We start from the raw sequence: 19,039 nt of genomic DNA on the forward strand, positions 1-19,039 counted from the left end.
TCTATCAAGCAGCTAGTAATCAACAAAAACAGAAAAACCAGCTGCTTATCCCTTTGGACGTTCCTTCCCACACCTAAGATTCTGTCACATTTTGCTTTCGATTTCTGAACTTTTTCATAAGGTCTTTCACCACATAGACAGCCACTAGTTTAACACAGCACAGCCCAATATTTTGGGCCATATCATGCCACATTGTCTATTGCCATTGCCTCTGGCAACACACATATTAATTACCATGTAGTATAACTTCCTGGGAATGGTGTTTATTATTGAAACTCTGGGCTTGTCAAGACTGACAGAGATACTTCTCTAGTTGTCTCACAGTTAGGTAAGGAGCAAGGAATGAGAAGGCCTGGCCCAACCTGTTCCTTTCTAGTTCTGCCCATCCATGGCAGACATCAGTTGATTATCAGCTGAACAACTAGGAAGCTTAGTCAGTAAGAGCTTAGGTTTAACCATTCTGACAAGCTGTATGATCCAGGAAAAAATGTTTTGTTCACCTCTACTTCTATGGGCCTAAGGAAAAATTTTTTCTTCTACCTACCTCGGTCTAGCCACAGCCTAGGACAAACCTGTGGCCGGCTGCCCACCAGACATTTCTCAGGGGGCTACACTCCTGATTGTAAGGATATAATTGTAAGGATATATGACAGTAATGGCTATCATTTACATAGTCCCTTATAAATACGATCCCATGTGATTCTCACAAATGTCTTGGGAAGTTGCTGCTATTACTTATCCTCATTTGCAGATGAAGAAACAAGGCAGGCTGAGGTGAAGTGACAAAACTTCACAAAACTATTAAGTGTCTAAGTCCAAACTTGAACTCAGGTCTTCCTGACTCTAGGTCCAGTGCTCTATCCACTGCACCACGGCATGGTTGCCACCTAACATTTTTCTCTCCCTTCTATGTTACTACTTTTATAAGATCGAAAGTAATGGAAGAATAAATAATAATAATGATGATGATAATATTAGCTAACATTTATAGGGTGCCTAATATGCTCCAGGCACTGTGCTAAGTGGTTTACAAACACTATCTCATTTTATCCTCACAACAACTCTGGGAGGTAGATGCAACCATTACCTCCACTTTCTAGAAAAGGCAACAGATGTGAAGTGACTTATCTGGGGTCATACAACTCCTAAGTGTCTGAGGCCCCATTTGAACTCAGGTCTTCCTGACTCCAGTCCTTGCAACCTAACTATTGTGCCACCTAGCTGCTCTAAATAGGTGACCCGAACATCTCCAACTCCACCCTAAATGGAAGATAAACAAGGTGAAATCTTGCCTTGTCTCCCTTGCCAGGTTTAGGGCTAATGAAGATTTAGCTCACAGCTTTCTTTCTGGAACTCTGAGAAATGGGCAAGTCAATACTATCTATCCTCACTACCAGGCTATAACTTAGGACTGCAAGATTTTAGAGTTGGAAGTGACCTTACAGATCTTCAAGTCCTCCTTTATTGATCCATTGTTAAGGCCTCTTCCCTTGGCCCTCGAAAAATGTAGGGCGTCCAGGGCCCCTGCTGCTAGACTTCTAGCAAGCATGTCTTGGGGAAGATGCCCCTCCCCACAAATAAACAGTCTAGTATTACCTTTCCCTCTCTAGATGTAGTGACCTAAGACAGGCGCTCTCTCCTTCAATCCAGGAGCTGAGCTGTGAGGGCATCTCATAGGGGCCAGGCAACAGCTTCTAGGCCATCCCATCAGTTGAGGACCTAAAACCACAGTCCTCCCATCCCCCCACTCTAGCAAATGCTGCCCAGTTCAGAGGCGCAGTAACTCCGGGTGCCCCTTCCTTCCTACCCCTAACTGTATGCAGCAGAGGAACAACCCTGAGCGCCCCAGCCCCATGCCAGGCTTCAGCAAAGGAGGCGCAGCATGCTCCATAGGGCAGGGGAAGAACCAAAATGCCGAGAGCCCCTGGTCCCTCGCCCGGCTCCGGCGGAAAGGTGCAGTAACCGCGTGCACCGTCCACCACCACTGGTGCAGCAAAGGAGGGAGCACCACCCTGCGCGCCCCAGCCCCTCTCCAGTCTCCAAAGGGGCCCAGGCGCAGCCACTGCGCGCCCCTCCCGCCCCCACTACCCCGCGCAGGAGTGGAGAGGAATACCCCATGCGCTCCAGCCCCTCTCCAGTCTCCAAAGGGGAATGAGATGCCGTCACCCCGCGCCCTTCCCGCCCCGGGTGCACCTGAGAAAGGACCTCCACTCTGCGCGCCCCCAGGCCCTCGCCAGGCTCCAAGGGAAGAGAAGAAGCCGTCACCCCGTGCCCACCCCAGGCCCTCACCGGGCTCCAGCAGATCAGCGGGTCTGTCTCCGGATCGCTCACTAGGGTCCACAGCTTGGTCAGGAAGGCAGGGACGTTGCTGGGCCCCGCCATACCGGGGCCCCCGGACACCTCCATTCCGGGGGCCAGCTGGCTGGGCAGGGCAGGGAGGCGGGCACCAAGGGAGGAGAGCAGGGCAGGGACAGGGAAACGAGGAGGGCCGGCCTGCTGCGAGCGGGCCGGGTACGGAAGGAAGGAAGGCTGCCGCTTAGCGCAGCCGGCGCTGGAGCTGCAAGGGATCCGCTGCCTCGGCCTCAGGCGCCGTAGCCGACTCCGCCACTGCCCGAGCCGCTACCGCCGCCCGCTGCGCAAACAGAACTCTGTGGCCCAGCATGGCCGCCGCCATCTTGCGACGGGCTCGCACCCGGCGGCGTCGACTACCTACACGCATGCGCGCGCGTGACGTTCCCTCCGCCCAACGGCATCCCGGCCCCGCCTCTCGCGTGCGCGTTTATGTCTTCCGGGCCACTCTTTTTCCTCGCTCTCCGCCCCTACTCTGCGAGGAACGCTTGGGCGCATGCGCACCTTGACTCTTGGGGAACGAGGAATGGAAACGTTTTCCCCAGCGCAGCCTCAGCGACTCTGACGCTCCCGTAGCTGCGTCGAGCGCAGGCGCACACTGCTTCTGATCCACAACCGGAGAGGAAGGGGAGGGAAGAGAGAAGAGAGGAGGTCTCAGGCCGCCAGAGCCAGGAAGCGGCGCGAGGAGCGGCGGGAACATGGCCGGGGCGCGGGGCGGGAGGCGCGCAGGCATGGGAACAGGAGCCCCAGCGGGGGCCCGAGCGAGGGCCGGGAAGAGGCCCGCGGAGCAGCATTCCGAGCTGCAGGAGGCGGGGTCCAGCGAGGAGGTGACAGCGCAAGGCGGGCCACGTGCACGCGGGCGGAGGGGACGGGACAGGACAGGAGGAGACGACGGGGCGGCGAGGGGAGGGAGATGAGGAGGGGGCGCTGAAGGGTCGTCCTTTAAGGGACGAGGATGGAGAGGAAAGGGAGGGAGGGGCCCTTAAGGGCAGCGAAGATGAGGGGAAGTTGAGGGCACAGGCACGACGAAGGGGCCCTGAGGGTATAGAGGAAGGCCCTGAAGTGACAGAGATAGTGAGGGGGTGGACACTGGGAGAACAAGAGGGAGGGGGGTCCTGAGGGGAGAGATAGTCAGTCAGTAAACAGCCAGGCACTGTGCTAAGCACTGGGGATACAAAAAGAGGCAAAAGGCAGGAACAGGAAAGATGGGGGTTCACTGAGAATAGGGGGCATCGACGGGATAAGGATAATGGGCAGTGAGGGGACAGGGGCGATGAAGTCCAGAAGGGAAGGGGCCATTGAGGGGAAAGGTGCTGATGTGGGGGCCAAAGGGGAGAACTGTAGGAGATAGGATGGGTTGGTGGTGATTCATGGGCCTGAGATGTGAGGATTGGGGATTTAGAAGGTCGAGGAATTTAATGGGGAAGAGTATTGATTGGGGTCTGAGGAGATAGAACTGGTGGTCTTAGAGAGGATGTGAGAATGTGGAAGGTAAAGAGAGGACCCTAATCATTGTTTGATGACATTTAGAGGATATTTTTGAAGGAGTGATTTAGGTGTAGAGATTAGTGGGGTACAGGAGATGCACATTAAAAGGGACAGAGTGGTTGGGAGGGACTGGGAGGGGATAGAAGGACCTGAAGAGATTTTTTATTTTTTTAACCTGAAGAGATTTTAGAAAACCTGTGAAGTAGTGGAGAAGGAACCCTAAGAAGTGAGTCTGCAGTAAACTGGGTATGTCTGAAGAATTGGTGCTGTGGGGTAGAGAAGATGTAGGGGCCATTTATAGTGGAAAAATAGCTGAGCTTGATGGGCCAGAGGAGACAGGATTTGGGGGTGTTTGAGAGTTGGAGTGGAGAAACTGAGGAGATATTGGGGTACCTTGAGGTCAGTTTGTTTAGAAAATAGGCATTCTGAAAGGAGAAGAGTCTGAGGAAGTGAGGGAAAGATAGATGCAGGAGAAGGAAAAGGAATTTGAGAGATGAGAGTCCAGATGGAGGAGTAGGAGAGGGGACTAAGGAATATAGGGCCCTGGGGAAAGAGCTAGTCTTTTTGGATCCAGTCCCCAGGGATGTCAAGGCACTTGCAGATGAAACCTTCTTCTCCACCCTTCCCCTTCAGTTGCTCCTCTGGTTCTATTTTTCTGAGTGAGTAGCTCTCTCTAGGGTCACTAGGTACCCTTGTCACAGGGACTCTTTTAGCATAGTTCTGCTTTTTCTCTGCAATCCTTACCTTTCTAATCACTTAGGCGGGTTAAAAATTTTGTTTATAGCAGGTGTCAGACCTGAAAAGGACTGTAAGATGGGAGTTCCTGGAGCTAGGTATTTCCTCATGGGGTATCCAGATACCTTTTAGGACCTGGAGTTTGCCAGCCTTTTTCACATGACCTTTGGATTGATTATTGCTACCCTTATTATCCAGCACTTTTACATGAGGCTGTTTTCCATCATGGGTCTCTTTTGCTGGTACACAGAGGAAGGCATATTTCAGGAGTGTTTTAAATGCCTAAACATTCGACACTGGGAGGACAATAGTAAGTTCCTTAAGGGTACAGTTTATATGTTATACCCCTCTTCATCCTGTGTAGAACCTAGCAGAGTTGTATACTTGCTGAGAGATGATGAATGACCAGATGAAAGGGGCTCTAAACCCAATAAGAGCAACTCAGAGCCCCTGGATGAAGGAATTTGGAAATAATAATAACAGTAGCTAACATTTATGTAGCATTTGCAGAGCACTTTAGGTTATCTTCTTTGGTCAGTACTGCACCTGATCTGCCCTTCTGGCTAATGGTGCCTGTCAACTCTTCTACTCACCTCTGACTGGCACCATGGCATAGTTGGAGGAGGGTCTTTGGTGGTTCTATACCATGATATAAATGCTTCTTTGGCAGCTGCCTCTCTTCAACCATCCAGCCCCCAGCCAGAGTGCAACATACAGTGAGTCTGACCCATCTGACAGTGAAGAGAGTGTGTTCTCAGGTCTGGAGGACTCTGGCAGTGATAGTAGTGAGGATGATGCCAGCAGTATTGAAGATGGACAATCCAGGAGCATCCCAAAGATGACTCAGGACAAGTCCCAGGTAAGTGAAAAGGTCTTAGGTAAAGCTTCTTCTGGAAACATGGAGATTGTGTGCTGTTCCTTTCTTTGAGCTCTCTGGCTTTAGACTGCTTTAACTCTTGGTGCCTTTAGGAGTACTGAAGACTTTATCCTTCAGCATTCTTTAGTATTGTGTAATCAGCCAACAAGCTTTTAAGGCCTTACTATGGGCTGGTTACTATGCTATGTGCTGAGGATAGAGAGACAAGAGAAGTACCTTTAGTCAAGGAGCTTACATTCTAAGCAGTGGGAAGGGGACTGGACTGGGAGCCAACAGGCTTGAATTCTTTTATTTCATTTTATTTGTAAGATTTTGAACTTAAAAACCAAAAGAAGAACATTTCCATTAAACCATTAAAAAAAGGATTGCATGTGAAAAATGGGAATCTCTACTTTAATCAGTTTTTGAAAAAAAGTATAAATTATACATAATATTTTTTAAACTGTCCTATTTCTCTGTTCTTCCTTCTGAATTTCCTTTTGTTCTCTTCTGTGCATTTGGAAAAATGTTTCAGTGGTCTGCTTTTTATTGCTAAACCTATTTCCTCTTCACACCAATGTCTCCCCCGTTAAAAAACTGAGAAAAAGGGGGAAAAAACTTGTAATAAATAAGCATGGTCGTACAAAATGAATCCACATGGTATCTATATCCAAAACTGCATGTCACTTTATGTACCTTGAGTCTGTCACCTCTCTTCAGGATTTGGGTAAATATATTTTGTCATAGGTCCTCTAAAGACATGGTATTTGGATTGATTAAAGTTGTTTTGAAGTCATTTTTCTTTACAATGTTGTCGTCCTTGTACGGATTATTTTCCTGATTTTTTTACACTTCACTCTTCATCAATTCATACTTACTCTGAAATTATCTCTTTCTTCTGTCTCCTGTAGTGCAATAACATGCCTTTTATTTGTATACCACAATTTTCAGCCATTTTCCAATCATGTAAGAGGAAATTTGGGGTACCTGCTTAGATTCAGGTTCTTTGTGTTATACTTTCCCCCCCCCCCCAAGCCAATCCCTCCTTCAGGATTAGGAAATTTTGTTTTGCTAGTGGCTCTCCACTCCTTCCTCGTTTTATCCTCCCTCTTTACTTCCCTGCTTGATTCTCTGTTGAATTTAGTGTATTTCTGCACCAAACTGTTGGTATGTGTTCAAACCATCCTTGTCCATTTCAGATAAGAGTGAGATTCATCTGATTCCTGCCCCCTTGATCCCCTTCCTCTGTGTTTGTATATTTTTCTTACTTAGTCAATTATGAGAATCAGCAAGTCCCCCTTCCCCCCCCCCTTTTCTATACTAATATATTTCTTTTACTCTCCTTTCTCTTTTCCTTCTTCAAACCCTCAGAACAGGACCAGTCCATCCCTAGGTCTTCTTATTCTTTCTTATTTAATTCCTTCAATACCCTTGAAGAGATTGAGGTCCTGATGGGACACTTATTTCCTTCCTCCCATTAGAATTTTAACATTATAATATCACACATCCACTTCTAACTTTCTAAGTTTCTCTTCACTCTTGTGTTTGCATTTCCAAGTTCTTACTTGACTCTAGTCTTCTCATCAGAAATGCTTCAAAGTCCTCTATTCCATTATAGGTCTGTATTTTCCCCTATAGGATTATATTCATCTTTGCAGGGTAGGTTATTGATTGTAAACTCATATCTTTTACCTCTTGGGATATTGTATTCTAAGATCTCCTCCTGATCACATTAGAAACTTCTGTGTACCTTGGTATTTGAACTTCTTCCTTCTGGAGTCTTACAGCATTTTTTCTGAATTTAGGTTATATTATTCCTGGGATTCTTCTCTTCACATTCCTCTCTGGTTCTAATAAATCTGGGCAGTTTTCATTTTGGTTCTTTGAAATATAATATCCAGGCCTTAAAAAAAAATGATTTTTAGGGAATCTAGTGACCCTTAAATAATCTTTCCTTGATCTGTTTTCTAGGTTGGTTGTTTTTGATCTGACATCTAAAATTTTCTTCTATTTTTTCAATTTTTTGATTTTATTTTAATATTTCTTTTCTGTTTTATACTGACACTGATTTCTGCTTGGTCTATTCTAGTTTTCAAGGAGTCCGTAATTGAAGTGGGATTCATCACTTTTTTCTGCTAAGCTATTTCTTTTCCTTACAGTTCTCCTCTGTAGCTTTTATATATATATATATTTTTTTTATCTCTTCCTTCATTTCTTCTAGGTATTCATGTAGTCCCTGTGGAAAATCCATTTTTTTCCTTTGAATCTGTGCTTGAAGTTATTGTGGAGTTTTTTCTCCTTTTTGGTAATCTCTAGATGTGCAATAATTTTTTATTCTAGTTTGTATTTTCTTTGATTTATTCATCTTTTTGGCCATAGTTCCTGAATCGGGGTTTTAGGCCAGGGCCAGGGCCTGCCCCCTGCTGTGCTTTTAGAGGGGATCATAAACTTTGCTTGGTCTAACTAACACTGGGTCACCTAGTTTGCTGCTCTGACCTCATTTTGGGGTTTAGTATCATTGGATCTTTGAGGTTTAGAGTACTAGACCATTAGGGCCCTCTGTTACATTGCAGGACAGAGTGCCAGGGACCTTGGCACAGGGCTCTTGGTTGAAGCCTCCTTCACATTTTTCACTGCTGCATTTAATATAGGTCAGTTCTGTTTCTCAGAGCTTCTAAGAACCCCACTTTGGTTTATAGCACCTCAGGTAACCCTCCATTCTTACTGTCTCTGGATAAGAGTTCCTGAAGGCTTCATACATTACTGGTCCACTCGGGCTTGTTTGCCTGTGCTGGTGCTTGCTTTACAGGTGATCCCCTTTCCTAGTCAGTAGTTAGTAAACATTTATTAAGCATCTATCATATATCAGCACTTTTCTAAGTGCTGGGGATACAATTACAAAAAAAGAAAGATAGTCCTTGCCCTCAAGGAGCTCACAATGGCGGGGGCACTGGCACCCCCATCCACAGTGGGGAAAGACAACACACATAAGGAAACTGAAAAGTGGGGAGGTGGGTTGTGGGAGCAAAGGTGTGGGGGGGGAGGGGAAGAGAGGGGATGGAATGGTGGAGAAATCAGAGAAGACCCAAGGAAGTGCATCCAGGTGAGAAAGAAGTAGGTATCTCTGCTGAGACCTTTCCTTAAGTGAGGGCTTTGGAGTTCATAGATCTGCCCTTCAGGTAGAGGGGCATAGGGTAGTGATGAGATATGAATACCAAGGCTGATTGGATCTTGCAGAATGATGAGGTTCCTACTGCCTGTGGGCTGCTGGCTAGCTCTATAGACCTGGAGTAGAATAAGTCACATGCTGTAGTTTCTCATTGGATTTCTTGATTGTTATTTGGTCTGTTGTGAGTTTCAGATTTTTGCCAGAGTAGGTTTGGGGGCATTGGGCAGCTTGCCTCTGCAGGCAGTTATTTTAGCTGGCAGTCTCTAAAAGGCCTGAATTCTGTCCCCAGATCCACCAATTCCTAGCCTTGTGACCCTGAACAAGTCACCTCACTATTCCAAACTTCAGTTTCCTCATATGTAAAATGGGCATGATAATACTTGTCCTTATCTCATACAGCTTTTGTGAGGATAAAATGAAGTAGTGGATGTATAAGTTCTTAACTGTTGTCAGCCGACCGGAACCAGCATCTAATCTGGGAATGGCTGGAGCTGAATATAGCAGGCCAGAGGCAGGTGTTTCAGGTATTAAACAGAAGGTTTTTTTTGTTTGTTTTAAATAATAAATTTATTTACTTATTTTTAGTTTTCAACATTCACTTCCATAAGATTTTGAGTTCCAAATTTTCTCCCCATCTTTCCCCTCCCCCTGCACCAAGATGGCATGTAAATTGACAAAGGTTCGATATATACATTCATATTCATACTATTTTCACATTAATCATGTTGTAAAGAAGAACTAGAACCAGTGAGAGAAACCATGAAAAAGAAGAAACAAAAAAAAGAAAAGAGTAAAATGCTTCGATCTGCATTCAGACTCCACAGTTCTTTTTCTGGATATGGACAGCATTTTCCCATCATGAGTCTTAGAATGTTGCGTTGTTAAGAAGAGTTAAGTCTATCAAAGAGTTAGTCATCACATAACATGGCTGTGACTATGTACAATGTTCTTCAGTCAGCAGAACATCATATAAGTCTTCCCAGGTTTTTCTGAAGTTGGCTTGCTTATCATTTCTTATAGCACAATAGTATTCTATTACATTCCTGTACCACAACCTATTCAGCCATTCCCCAACTGATGGGCATTTTCTCAATTTCCAATTCTTTGCCACCACAAAAGAGCTGCTATAAACATTTATAGTTTTAAATAGAAGTTTAATTTCAGAGTGAGGGAAATGCTTGCAAGTGGAAGCCCCCCTCGTGAGAAGGAGGGCTGAACATGTGGAGGCAAAGGCCTTATATTCATAAAAAATCACAAATGAGCTGGACAACAGCACAGTTATTCTTAGTTCCCCCGGCAGGCTCACAAGTGGACAACGCAGGTGTTCCTGGGTCCTGTGGGAACAGTTCTTAAAAGCTGATTATCTTAAGTCTTAAGGGTCGTTGAGCCTTGTGATTATTCGGTGGGGTATAGAACAAGAGTTAGTGTGGTGGGAAAAGGAGTGCAGTATCTGGTTCAGTTACACAAGCACAGGAAGTCAGGAATTGTTAGCACATCAGGAGATTTTGATAGATACTTTAGGCTGTAGCATGTTGGCCCTCAAGTCCTTGGGAAATAGGGAGAGTGCCCAAAAATCTAAGCCTTTGTTGATTAATATGAAAATCATGAAGCCCACAGTGAACACCTAGTGCTGGTCAAAGCAGTACACTTTTCGAGAGGGTGAGATCATCCAGAGCCCATAGGATTGTTATGCCTTTCAAGGTGAAGTCTGCTTGCTGGGCCTTAGCTCTGGGAAGCAGGGTGTCTCCAAACACTGTTAAGGGCTGATAAAAGTAAGGCATTGTTGTTATTTGGTGGTGAATAGAAGTGGCTGGATTGAAATTGAGTTAATATTGTGAATTTCAGAGGAATCAAAGTTGTTAAACACGAATATTATAGAGAAGTAGGGTCACCTGCTCTGGCCTCCTGTGACTGGCTCTACCAGACCCCTATTCTATATTTTAATTTGTGGTGGCTCCCAGAAGTTTATCCTTCCTACACCTAAATACTGTTAGCTATATTGGGGTATGATTACCAGTAGCTTAACAGTTATCTCTATGGGCCCCTTAGCAGGGATGGCGGGAGTCAACCTTAAGGCTTTGGGTGGTAAGTGGACCGGACTAGGTTCTCTCAGTGATGTGGTAATGGAGAAAAGACTAAAGTTGAGCCCTCCTGTGTTGTAATCTTAAATTGGGGAAAAGGCAGCCAATTTCTAATACTGTGCTATTCAAGGTAGGGGTGCTTATTTGGTAAGTGTATGTTCAATTTGTATTCTCTAGAGTACTGTCCTGAATTATGTGAGGGGCATTAAAGAAGTTGAAGATCATATATTGCCTCTTCTTGGACAATGAGTAAAACTGACAGATATCCATGATACAATCACCAAAAAATTGTCTTCAGAGCTTCGGAAAGGCTACCTCTGACCAAAATTATAACCTATGCTTCTTTGGGAATCTGTTGTGAAATGTCAGAAAAACTGGAGACTTTCAGGCGTCTTCCATATATAATTGAGGTTCTTCTCTGGGAAAGTCTCTCAGTGACACAGAAGTCTGGAGGATGAAAAGTGTTCAAGACCTTCCACCCAGTTCCCAGCCTTCCCTTGTATATACCATCAGAATACTCTGTGGTCTGGTCAGATTGGACTATTCTCTGTCTCCGAATACTCTCTGTACTTTCTTGCTTTCACACCTTTGCTCATGCATATCACATTTTTCTTCCCTTTCTTCACCTATGGAATTCCTATCCATCTTTTATAGCCCAGTGAAAATTTCATTTCCTCTTAATCCCTGTTGTGGATAACTGCCATTCTCCTCAGGGTTTTGGAGGTATTTGGGTTTCTACCTTTCTAATGTACTTGTTTTGTGATGTTGTATATTATAGCTGTTTTGTAACTCATTCCTCCACTAGGTTGTAAACTTAATACTTATTAGCACTCTAAATGCTAGATAAATGCTGATAAAATGATTTGGAGCTCCAGGGCCCGCTTATCTAAAGTTTGCATCCTAGCCCCTAGAACAGTGCTAAATAAGTGCTTGGTAAATAAAGCCAAGAGCCTAAATTAATTGGGTGTTGCCTGGGAGTTATTCTGGTGCTGACTCAAGGTCAGTGGGAAGATGGTTCTCGGCACTTTGAGCATCATAGCTATCTTCCCATCCCTCCTTTGGGAAGACATCTCCAATGATGCCAGCCCCTAGTTTTCTCTCCTTTAGAGCCCCGTAACAGTTAGTTTGAAACATATAACTCTCTTGATCATATTCCATTTTAGGTTCTCCAATTTTTTCCACATGTATTAATATTGTCTCCTCAAATAACCTGTGAATTTAAAGATAGGTGCCATATTGATACTGTCTCTGCTATGTTGCATTAAACACTCATTGGTTAATCCTGTTGAACAATTTATTTAAGATGAGCAGTTACGGGAGTTGATGAACTACTTGTCTCCTGTATACTGCAAAGGTCTACTTTTTGCTTTTCTGTGTAGGCCAGCTGGGCCTGTGTGGGAACTACCTGGCATTTTATAGGATGGAGAAAAATCTTGTTTTCCTGTTGAGGTCATTGCATTGTCTGGTTATCTTTTTTCCAGTGTTGTGAAGGTTGAGATACTTGCTGGTTATATGCAGTGAACTTTAAAAATATATATCAAAATTTTTATTGATGTCCTTTATTTTATATCACTTAACATTTGCCACAGTATCCTTTCCTACATTTCCTCTCAAAGGATTATCATTTATGACGAACCCCCCAAAAAGTTCTCCAAAACGAATTAACACATCACAAAAGTTTGAACATGTAGTATCACATGCTCATTTCTCTTATTTGGGACCAAGTTTGTTATGATTTTGAATTTTTCAGTTTCTTAAAATTTTTTTTTACTGTTTTGTTTTTTTCATCAACTAGATTTCCCCTATACTCTTACCTTTTCCCTCCTCTCCTAAAAGTCCTTTATTACAAAGATTTTTTTAAAGAGAATAAGAATAAGAGAAAAATAAGCAAAACTCCATTTTACCTCTGTAGCATCTCTCATATGTGTCCTCTTCTCCCCTCTTGACACTGTCACCACTCTAGTGTAGGCCCTCATCCCCCATCATGCCTGGACATTAGCCTGCCGGTGGATCTGCCTGTCTCAAGTTTCTCCTTACCCCAGTCCATCCTCCATTCAACTGCCAAAATGGATCTTCTTGAAGTTCGGGTCTGACCGTGTTACTGCTATACTCAGTAAACTACCATGACTCCCTGTTTCCTTCAGGATCAGATACAAAATCTTCTGTTTGATGCTCAAAGCCCTTCATAACCTAGGGTGCTCCCTTCTCCACCTTTCCAGCCTTACACCTTATTCTCCACCATGTACTACTCTTCAGTCCAGTGACACTGGCCTCTTTATCATTACTTGAACAAGACACTCCATCTCTGGCTGTCTTCCATGCCAGGAATGCTCTCCCTTCTCATCTCTGCCGCCTGGCTTCCTTCAAGTCACCACTAAAATCCCATCTTCTAGCATAGGTTCCCAAAGTGGGTGATACTGCCCTCTGGGGGGGTGCTGGAATGATTGGGGAGGACGCAGTAGTGGTCTTGGGTGCAATTGGGAAGGTGTTGAATAAAAATAAGGGGGCAGTGGAAGCATAGGGAAAGAAGAGAAGAAAATTTTAGAAAACTATTTGTGCATGTTTCATCTGTTGTATAACAGTTAAAGTCATAGTGATTATGCTATTTTCCAAATAAGCACACCAAATGAAAGTTCTAACTGATCAGTGGTCAATTCCACTGACAGTTCTTAACAAGCGGGTGTTGGCAGGCTAGCATGTTGTGCCTTGTCATTAAGTCCAGCATGCATCTGCAGGAGTATGTGCATGTAATGACTTGTTTATGATGTGATACTACGTGACATGATATTGTATCATCAAAATTTCAGTGTAGGAAAAAAAGCCACAAATTTACAATAAATTATTAAATTTAAGCTGTGTCATTTTTAAAAAAAATTATATTTTTTTGAAATGTTACAAATAATAGGCACTTAATAAATGTTTATGGACTGACTGATCAATATATTAGGACATACAAAGTGCTCCACACCTATAAGGGCACTTCTCTGCTACAAAAAAGTGGAAGAAGATATCTTTTCTTATCTCTTATCTTTCTAAAAAATTTAATTTGATTCCCTCCCCTGCAACTAACAAAAAAATCTATTTTTTCTCCCTCTTAACTCTGACCCCAGTTGAAAACAAAACAAAACAAAACAAAATCCTGGCAAATACTCTTGTTTCTTCTTTGGGGCGAAGTTTGTTCTTTAATTCTGCAGTGCTATTTTCATTTGCTTTGTAGTTGTTATTCTATCCATTTACATTGTGGTAGCCATTGTTTATATTGTTTTCCTGATTCTGCTAACTTCACTGCATCGGTTCATGTAAGTTTTACCATGCTTATGTGAATTTATCATATTCATAGTTGTTGCACAGTAATATTCTGTTACATTCTTGTACCACAATTTGTTTAGCCATTCCTCTTTCAGTGGTTATGTATTCTGTTCGTATTTATTTGCCGCCATAAAATGTGTTGATATAAATATTTTGTTGTATTTTGGACCTTTCCTTTTTGTTATTTGACTTTCTCGGGGTGGATACTTAGGTGTGTGTCAAAGAGTATGAACATTTTAGGCACTTTCTTGGCACATTACCAAATTGTTTTCCAGAATGGTCAGCCTGTTCACAGCTTCACTAATGATATATTAGTGGCTTTCTTTTTACTTCTCCAATGCCAACTATTCTCCTATTCTGACATCTTTTATGAAATGAAACCTTAGGATTGGTTGATTTGTATTTATCTTATTATTAGTGATTTGGAACATTCTTTCATTTAATTGTCAACAAGTCAGTAATAATCATTTGTTAAGCAAATAATAATAAATATGCCAAGCACAGTCCTTTCCTTCAAGGAGCTTACATTCTAGTGAGGGAAAACAATAATTAAAATGGTGCTGCGAAGGGTGAAAATGAGACTGCCTTGGGAAAGGAGAATCAGGAGTAGAGAGGTGAAAGCTATAAAGGCCAGGGAGATGTTTCAAAGTGAGAATGCTGCAGTTGTCTAAAAGCTAAAGTTCTTAAGGATGCAGAGTACAATCACATTGGTTTTTTCTTGCTAAATGGACACAGGCATCTATCTGTGTAATCTCCAAAGAGTGGGAAGGATAGAGGTGGGGTTAGGAGTAGGGGCCTGCTTCACAATAAGCAACCATTATCTCTGGAGACCTCAGCAAAAATACCACCAGAAGCATGGAGGCCAGTCTAGGTTGACTTTCCTCTGCCCTGTCCATTCCTGACTTCAAGGAGCTCATTCTATTTTAGTCCTGTAAGCCTATGACTGTTAATCTTGTCTGGGCCTGACTCAAGTCAGTTCTCTTGTAGTTTAGGTTGTTAATAATTTGTAACATAACTTACATCCTGTAGAAATGCTGTTCATTTTTGTAGGTTGATTTCACAGCCTGAAGCTTTGCTAAAGCTACTGTCCCAATTAGTTTATTGCTGATTCGTTAGGATTTTCTTTTTTTTTCTTTTTTTCTTGATAATTTCCTTTTTTTAAAATGAATTTATTTTTAGTTTTCAACAATCACTTTCATACACTTTTGAGTTTTAGATTTTTCTCCCCCTCCCTTCCCACCTCTTCCCTCAAGACAGCTCGCAATCTGATATAGGCTATACATATACATTCCTATTAAACATATTTTCACATTAGTAATGTTCTAAGGAAGAATTAGAACCAATAGAAGGAACCACAAGAAAGAGGAAACAAAACAAAACAGAAGGAAAAAAAAGCAAATAAGATGCTTCGATCTGCATTCAAACTTCATAGTTCTTTCTCTGGATGTGGATAGCATTTTCTATCATGAGATTTTTGTTGATCCTTACGTTTCTAAGAAGGGCTAAGTCTATCAAGGTTAGTCATCCCATAGTGTGGCTGTTTTTGTGTTCAACATTCTGGTTCTGCTCACTTCACTCAGCATCAGTCCATACAAGTCTTCCCAGATTTTTCTGAAGTCTGCCTTTCTTATAGCATAATAGTATTCTATTACATTCATATACCACAACTTGTTCAGCTATTCCCCAATTGATGAACATCCCCTCAATTTCCAGTTCTTTGCCACCACAAAAAAAGGTGCTATAAAAATTTTTATACACATTGGTCCTCATATTAGATCCCTCCCTCTTTTTTCCCCTTTACCCCTTTTCTTTTTTTGTATAAGTTTATTTATTTTAGTTTTCAACATTTACTTCCACAAGATTTTGAGTTCCAAATTTTCACCCCATCTCGCCCCTCCCCCCACCCCAATATGGCATGCATTTTGATACCCCTTCCCCGATCTGCCCTCTCTTCTATCTCTCCCTTGCCTTCTCTTATCCCCTTCCCCTTCTATTTTCCTGTAGGTCAGGATAGACTTCTGTACTCCATTTCCTGTATTTCTTATTTCCCAGTTGCATGTAAAAACATTTTTTTAAGCATGTGTTTTTAAAACTTTGGGTTCCAAATTTTCTCCCTTCCTCCCTCCCCACCCCCCCCATTGAAAAGGCAAGCAACTCAATTATAGGTTATACACGTGCAGCTATGCAAAACACTTCCATAGTAGACATGTTGTGAAAAACTAACTCTATTTCCCTTAATCCTATCCTGCCCCCCATTTATTCTTTCTTTCTTTTGACCCTGTCCTCCTCAGAAGTATTTGCTTCTGATTACCCCTTTCCCAATCTGCCCTCCTCTCTATCATCCCCCTGCTCTTTGTCCCCTTCCCCCCTTTTTCCTGTATAAGACAGATTCCATACCCAATGAATGTGTATGTTATTCCCCTTAAGCCAAATCCTATGAGAAAAGATTCACTCATTCCCTCTCACCTTCCCCATTTCCCCTCCACTGTAAGAGCCTTTTTGTTTTTTTTTGTGAGATAATTTACCCCATTCTACCTCTCCCTTTCTTCTTCTCCAAGTATAATCCTCTCTCATTCCTTAATTTATCTCCAGATATGAACCTTTAATCTTCAACGCATCCTGTGCCCTCTATCTCTGTCTGTCTATCTGTCTGTCTATCTATCTATTATCTGTTATTATACATCCATATAATTTCCCCCCCCTAACTACCCTGATACTGACAAAGGTCTCATGAGCTATAAATATCTTTCCATGCAGGAATGTAAACAGTTCAACCTTAATAAGTCTCTTATGATTTCTCTTTCCTGTTTACCTCTTCATGTTCCACTTGAGCCTTGTATTTGAAAGTCAGATTTTCTATTCAGCTCTGGTCTTTTCATCAAGAGTGCTTGAAAGTCCTCTATTTCACTGAATGACCAATTTTCCCCTGAAGGATTATACTCTTTTTGCTGGGTAGGTGATTCTTGGTTGTAATCCTATCTCCTTTGCCCTCCAGAATATTATATCCATGCCCTGCGGTCCTTTAATGTAGAATGCTGCTAAATCTTGTGTTATCCTGATTGTGTTTCCACAATACTTGAATTGTTTCTTTCTGGCAGCTTGTAATATTTTCTCCTTGACCTGGGAACTCTGGAATTTGGCTACAATATTCCTAGGAGTTTTCCTTTGGGGATCTCTTTCAGGAGGAGGTCGGTGGATTCTTTCAATTTCTATTTTGCCCTCTGGTTCTAAAATATCAGGGCAGTTTTCCTTGATAATTTCTTGAAAGATGATGTCTAGGCTGTTTTTTTGATCATGGCTTTCAGACAGTCCAATAATTTTTAAATTCTCTCTCCTGGATCTATTTTCCAGGTCAGTTTTTTTCCAATGAGATATTTCACATTGTTTTCTAATTTTTCATTCTTTTGGATTTTTTTACAGTGTCTTGATTTCTCATAAAGTCACTATCTTCCAATTGCTATTCTAATTTTTAAGGAAGTATTTTCTTCAGTAAGCTTTTGGACTTCCTTTTCCATTTGGCCAATTTTTCTTTTTAGGGCATTTTCTCCTCATTGGCTTTTTGGACCTCTTTTGCCATTTGGGTTAGGCTATTTTTTAAGGTGTTATTTTGTTCAGAATTTTTTTGGGGTCTCCTTTAGCAAGCTGTTGACTTGTTTTTCATGATTTTCTTGTATCATTCTCATTTCTCTTCCCAGTTTTTCCTCTACTTCTCTTACTTGCTTCTCAGAATCCCTTTTGAGCTCTTCCAAGGCTGGGACTGATTCATCTTTTTCTTGGAGGCTTTGGATGTAGGAGCTTTGACTTTGTTGTCTTCTTCTGGTTCTATGTTTTGATCTTCTTTTTCACCAAAGTAAGATAATATAGTCTGACTCTTTTTGTTTCTTTATGATCCCAGCCAATTACTTGAATTTTAAACCCTTTGTTAAGGCAAGAGTCTGCTTCCAACGTGGAGAATGTACTGTCCCAAGCTTCAGGGGTTTGTATAGCTGTTTTCAGGGATACTTGTAGGGACCTGTAAATTTTCAGTTCTTGCAAGGTGGTATGATAAAGGGCGAGGTGTTTACTCCTTTCCTGGCCTGTGCACTGGTCTGTTAGTGACCACAAGCACTCCTTTCTGTCCTGGAACTGTGAGGAGGGTTTTCTTTGCACAGCCACTATAAGCTCCACCACGCCAGTGCTCCTCCTCACGCCAGGACCACAGCCCAGAACTGTGACCCAGATCCAAGTACAGGCAAAGCAAGAGATTCCTGCCTCAGCACTGGCAAAGAGATCCCTGCAATCCCCCTCTGATCAGCCACTTGATTCCCCCTCAGTCTGTAGGCTGGAAGCTTAGGATGCAGCCGCCACCCAGGGTCCCGCGATCTGCGTTCTAGGCCTGGCTCTGAGACCTAACTCCTCTCTCATGGCAGAAACAGACTTTTCCCACTGACCTTCTAAGTTGTCTTTGGCATTTGTGGGTTGAGAAGTCTGAAAACACCACAGCTGCCTGTGATTCAGTCCTCTGAGGCCTGCTCCAGGTTCGCCGTGGCCTGCGCGCCCACGCCGCACTGTGCTCCTCTGTGCAGTGCTGTATACCTTTCTGAGCAATCATCCAGATTGTCTTGGGCTGGAAATTTGCTTTACTCTGTCTTTTTGTGGGTTCTGCCTGATTCCTTAGGATTTTCTAAATAGTGTTATCATCAGCACAAATGTGCAGTGCACTTTAAATAAGTCCTGTAGGGGGAATCCAGAGAGGTAGGTATAAAGCGTGGTCTCTTTCCTCAAGGAGCTTATCTGTTTGGGCAGAGTTTTTGTTGTTCAGTCATTTCAGTTATGTCCAACTCTTTGTGACCCCATTTGGGGTTTTCTTGGCAAAGATGCTGAAGTGGTTTGTCATTTCTTTCTCCAGCTCATTTTATAGATGAGGAAACTGAGGCAGACAGAGGTTAAGTGATTTGCTCAGGGTCATACAGCTAAGAAAGTGTCTGAGGCTGGATTTGAACTTAGGTGGGTATTCCTGACTCCTGGCCCAGTGCTCTAATCCAGTGCATCACTTAGCTGTCCCATTTGGGC

At 43.0% G+C, this 19,039-nt stretch overlaps 2 protein-coding genes across 5 annotated transcripts in view; one reads left to right on the forward strand and one right to left on the reverse strand.

The window, feature by feature from the left end:
* Positions 1–2,709, reverse strand: part of HSF1 (heat shock transcription factor 1) — a 68,540-nt gene extending 65,831 nt beyond the window's left edge. For 2 of the 4 annotated variants that reach the window (XM_020994835.2, XM_020994834.2), the window contains exon 1: positions 2,290–2,709. In XM_020994835.2, the coding sequence (XP_020850494.1) occupies positions 2,290–2,406 (117 nt within the window). In that variant the 5' untranslated portion in view covers positions 2,407–2,709. The remainder of the gene's footprint in view (positions 1–2,289) is intronic. The other 2 variants (XM_020994837.2, XM_020994836.2) reach the window with 1 other exon arrangement.
* Positions 2,710–2,868: 159 nt separating this feature from the next.
* Positions 2,869–19,039, forward strand: part of BOP1 (BOP1 ribosomal biogenesis factor) — a 71,455-nt gene continuing 55,284 nt past the window's right edge. Inside the window, 2 exon segments of the mRNA XM_020994833.2 lie at positions 2,869–3,176; positions 5,243–5,431. Of these exon segments, the coding sequence (XP_020850492.2) occupies positions 3,048–3,176; positions 5,243–5,431 (318 nt within the window). The 5' untranslated portion in view covers positions 2,869–3,047.

This window comes from Phascolarctos cinereus, unplaced genomic scaffold (genome assembly GCF_003287225.1).
Source record: "Phascolarctos cinereus isolate Bilbo 61053 unplaced genomic scaffold, phaCin_HiC Scaffold_4;HRSCAF=312, whole genome shotgun sequence".
Taxonomy (NCBI): domain Eukaryota; kingdom Metazoa; phylum Chordata; class Mammalia; order Diprotodontia; family Phascolarctidae; genus Phascolarctos; species Phascolarctos cinereus.